This window comes from Aplysia californica, unplaced genomic scaffold, assembly GCF_000002075.1.
Source record: "Aplysia californica isolate F4 #8 unplaced genomic scaffold, AplCal3.0 scaffold00749, whole genome shotgun sequence".
Lineage (NCBI taxonomy): Eukaryota > Metazoa > Mollusca > Gastropoda > Aplysiida > Aplysiidae > Aplysia > Aplysia californica.
Window position 1 is genome coordinate 138,153 of NW_004798019.1, and position 4,325 is coordinate 142,477.

The 4,325-nt window shown below is 40.5% G+C and overlaps 1 protein-coding gene across 1 annotated transcript in view; it reads right to left on the bottom strand.

The window, feature by feature from the left end:
* Positions 1-1,186: 1,186 nt before the first annotated feature.
* LOC101860367 (SPRY domain-containing SOCS box protein 1) overlaps positions 1,187-4,325 on the bottom strand; it is a gene marked incomplete at its 3' end in the record, with an annotated part of 6,484 nt that continues 3,345 nt past the window's right edge. Inside the window, 1 exon segment of the mRNA XM_013088468.2 lies at positions 1,187-2,352. Coding sequence (XP_012943922.1) covers positions 1,187-1,946 — 760 coding nt within the window.

Sequence of the window (4,325 nt, forward strand, 5' to 3'; positions counted from 1 at the left end):
TTCATAAGGAAAACGGGTCTTTAGGCCATACCCAAAGGGGCGAGGAGGATTTATAACATGTTCTTATGAACAGTAGAATTGTAAATGGGTTGATTTATCAATGTCATGCTCAAACTGTGCCGGAACAACCTAGGCGGAACTGCTACTTTTTCTTTCCTCCTCTGTACTATTGTCATTTTTCCTCTACTTCTTTTGTATGTTTGTCACTCTCTTGTGACCTGCTATTTCCGGGGTGCCTAGATAGTCGAAGAAGACCTTGTGCTGGTGAAGCTAGAGGGGTGAGCACTGATTCCCCCGTTTGGACTTCTATGTTGACATCCACCCATTAGCGCAGTTGCAAGCGCCGTAAAATCTTACGAACACTAAAAACTAAAAGAGGGGGGGGGATCTTTTATACAATTTCAACTGTACATATGCAACATTTTACTCAGCTGAATGAAAAACATGTGAAACGAGATTCAAACTCTGGTTTTAATTAATTAATCTTTCTACCAAAAAACACCCATAAACAATCAAACCAAAAAACTAATCAACAAATCAAGGGATGCTTCGTCTTTTTATAGTAAAATAACCAACATGACATGAGCGTGGTTATAGTGAGATAAATTTCCATCAATTTGCACGTCGAGCAATGCTCAATTGAAGGTCTTGATTACCTTTCACTACAACTACAACAGCCAGTTTTGTCCAAATACATCAATCCAGGCTTGCCAACATTTTACAAAATCCAATCATAGACATCCAACGTTATAGCATCAAACTACATAACAAAGAACAAAATTACACAAAGTTAGGCTGGTTTTGGTCATGTGATAGAATCCAAGTTCCTGACTGCTGAATCCGTAACAGTCCTGGGAAAGCCCAGATGGTTGGCAAGCCTTCCAATCTGCCAGAATGACTTTTGTTGGCATAATATAACATCCTTGATAGTAACAAAAGAAGTTTAAAAACAAACAAAATGGATGCAACCTGTAATCAATGCTTACGGCAAACTGTCTTCAATTTTACTACTGTTACCTAGACGCTGGGACACATTCATATGAATATCATTTCCATAATAATCATTTCATTTCTTTATCTATGATTAAGAAAAAAAAAACTACAAAAAAATCAACAAAAAACGTTACTGTTAGACAGTTAGCTGTTCGTTGGGAAAATGAAAAAATTGTAGATGATTTATACTCACGATCTAATCCACCGATGTACTTCATTGTGATTTCACAGTGTCCCCACACTGCGCTGACTATTGGGTAGAGCTTCTTGCCCTTGAGTCCTCGAAAAGCCACGCCTAAATACTGTCCATCCACAACGAAACTTAGTGTCCCCTCGTCCATGTCTAACACCACAAGAAAACTGTCTGGCACAACAAAATTTTCGTCTGAGTTGAGTAAAGTCGGGTAAGTGACCCCCGGCGTATTCTTCATGTCATAGTACAACTTATTCCGACCGAGATCCCAGCCCCAGGAGTCTTTGCTGCTGCCCACCAGGCTTTGGTACCCGACGCAGTGTAGCGGGGCGTCGCTCGTGGCCACCCCGACCACCGCGTGCGTACCCCGCTGCCGGGTGCTCCAGAAAATTTCCCACACGTGGAGCCCCCTGGTGTACCCAAACCGCCCCCTGATGCAGTCCGTGCTCTGAGCCACAGGGTGTCTGTGGAAGGTCATCTGGTCATCGTCCTTCACGAAAATGTTGAGGGAACGATCGTCGGCGTTCCAAGCATGTTTTATCTGCTGCTCACGTGAGCAGGAGGGCATGTCCAGCAAGGCATCGAGCCGGCTGGGTTTCTGAAAGTCTGGACTGTAAGCGGGCTCACGGTTTATAGCTTTGTACGTTGGCTCCCGAGCACTGGAGATGGTCTTGATTCCCCCTGAGACTTTCTGCCCCATGTTCATCCTTTGCTCTCGCACTCCCCCTATGTTTGCTAATGTTTGAAAACACACGTACATTCAAGAATCACTTTGCAATACTTATCAATTATAAAGATGGAAAAAAAATCACATTCCTCAAAGCACAATCTGATACTTTCCTGATGTCTTGTAACACTCTGATCACACAAACCCAACACAGAGAGCCTTTATAACTGGGACCGATCCTCAGGGGAAATATAGAAGCTAAAACTAAATAAAACACACATTGGTCTTCCAAATCACCATTAAAAACAAATGAAATGATAGATTCACCGCAAACGCATATTACTCATTAAAAGGGAAAAAGCGTGGATGCAAAGCACATTTCCTGCCTCCCCAGTAGCCACAGGATTGAATGAAACAGACTTGAGATGATGCAGCTGCTGCCTTGGAGTGGTGATTACAATATGGTTCGCAGAACTTGTTTGCAACATTACTCAAACTCCTGTGAGGAGAAAAAAACAGACAAACGTGGTTTTAGAACAAAATTCAAGCAATGGTTTTTAAAATAATGTAAAAAAAATAAAAATAAAATAAAAATATAAAAAACAACAACCCAACACACTATTCTAATGAATAACTAAAATTTGATCTACTATTTGAGTGCTATTTCTTCATTCTAGATTGGGCAATTAACATTTTTTACACAAAATCTGTACAATGTGCAGCTATGATTTATCCATTCCACTTTTTGTTATAATTTGTTGTTTTTCTCTGGGGCTGAATTAATCTGGAAAATGACATTTATCAGGACCTCTGGAAACGAGGTTTAAATTCAGAAATTTCCAAATAAATCAGGGGAGGTTGGCTGGTCTGATCTTATCAGGGTTTTTCACTGTAACATAGTTTTGTACCCAGCATGACCCTGAGCAAGTTTTGATAAGCGAAAAAACAAAAAAGATCAAAATGAAATGCAATCTACAGTACATTCAGTTTGGTAAAGAGTTTTACCAGGCTGGCAAATGCGAATGGTTATGGTACTAACTACTTCACAATAAATGATAAAATTGCAGGTCAGGAGGAAGTAATTACATTGACCTAAACTAACACAGTGAGTTGAAAGTTTAGGCAACACAAATGCTGGCATTCTGGGTAGACACCCAAAGATGTTTTAAGTTAGGAACTGTGTATGATATTAATTACTAGCTCCCTATGACGAAACTAATAGAGATATTGTTGCTCCATTTTATAAACACACAAACAAATATGGCTCTCCACATCCGTACTCCTCCAACAAATAACCTGTCCAGTCCTTCCTGAAAAACATTTTAGATGGAAAAGAACAATAAAACGGAAATTTAACTATTGGAAATACTGAAAAACAAATAGACAATAACCTAACTTCAAACAAATTATATAAACTACTCTAAATGACAAATAAATTATATGCTGAAAAGCAGTGTATGCCGTCCTGGTTCGAACTTCCAAAGAGGTGATCGTGAATGTGGATTATGCAGGCACTTTTCATGGTTCTCCATACTTACAGAGAAATATGGTCAATCAGAGGGGCTGCCTCTTAATCAACATGACTGTATCCACATTACAAAGATAAAAATGACAGAAAAGTACATTACCTCCGGACAAGACCTTGCAATGATAAAACAAAGGACAGCATGAGAAGAACTTGAAATTGTGGAAGAACTTGCAACCGATGAAGAATCGAAACAATGGACAGAAATATTTACCCATCGCATAACCCTGAGGTGCAGCTGATCATATTGTTCTTGCATATATATTCAGAGATCCATATCAATCAACCTCACCACTGTTACAATTGTGTGGCTAGATAGATCTGGCTTTAAAACACATTGCCATTATTTTTAGTCTATGATGCTTATAATGGCCGCGCTCTTGCTTTTCTATCGACTAGATCCACATCAGCCGCAGAATGAAAGGGAAGTGACATTTTCAATCAGGTTTTCATCCCATCCAAAACATGCCCGCATATCATGTATTTTTTTTTTAAAGGATGTGTTGTTATCTGAGAAAGACTACCTGTGATTTGTCCTCAATGACCGGATATCTCCGAAAGGAAGATTGTAAGATGATTTATTTGAGAGAGAGAGAGTGTGTGTGTGTGTGTGTGTGTGTGTGTGTGTGTGTGTGTGTGTGTGTGTGTGTGTGTGCGTTCGCGAGCTTTTATGTGTGCGATTTTTGTGTGTGTTTGCTTTAATTGTTCTTGTCTGTGTAAAAATAAGCCCACCTTACCCCCACCCAAAGTCACCTCCCCTTCCCTCGCCAAATCTTCCCATCCGGACCCAAATAAACGCCCGCTTCACCCAACAATTTTCCAATCCCCTCCCCCCTCCGCCCTCCTCACCTGCCACCTCACTTCTGTCCCATACCACGAAAACGCCCACGCCACTGTTTCTCTTAGCTCTTCCATACACCTCTTCACCTCACCCAACCACCATACCA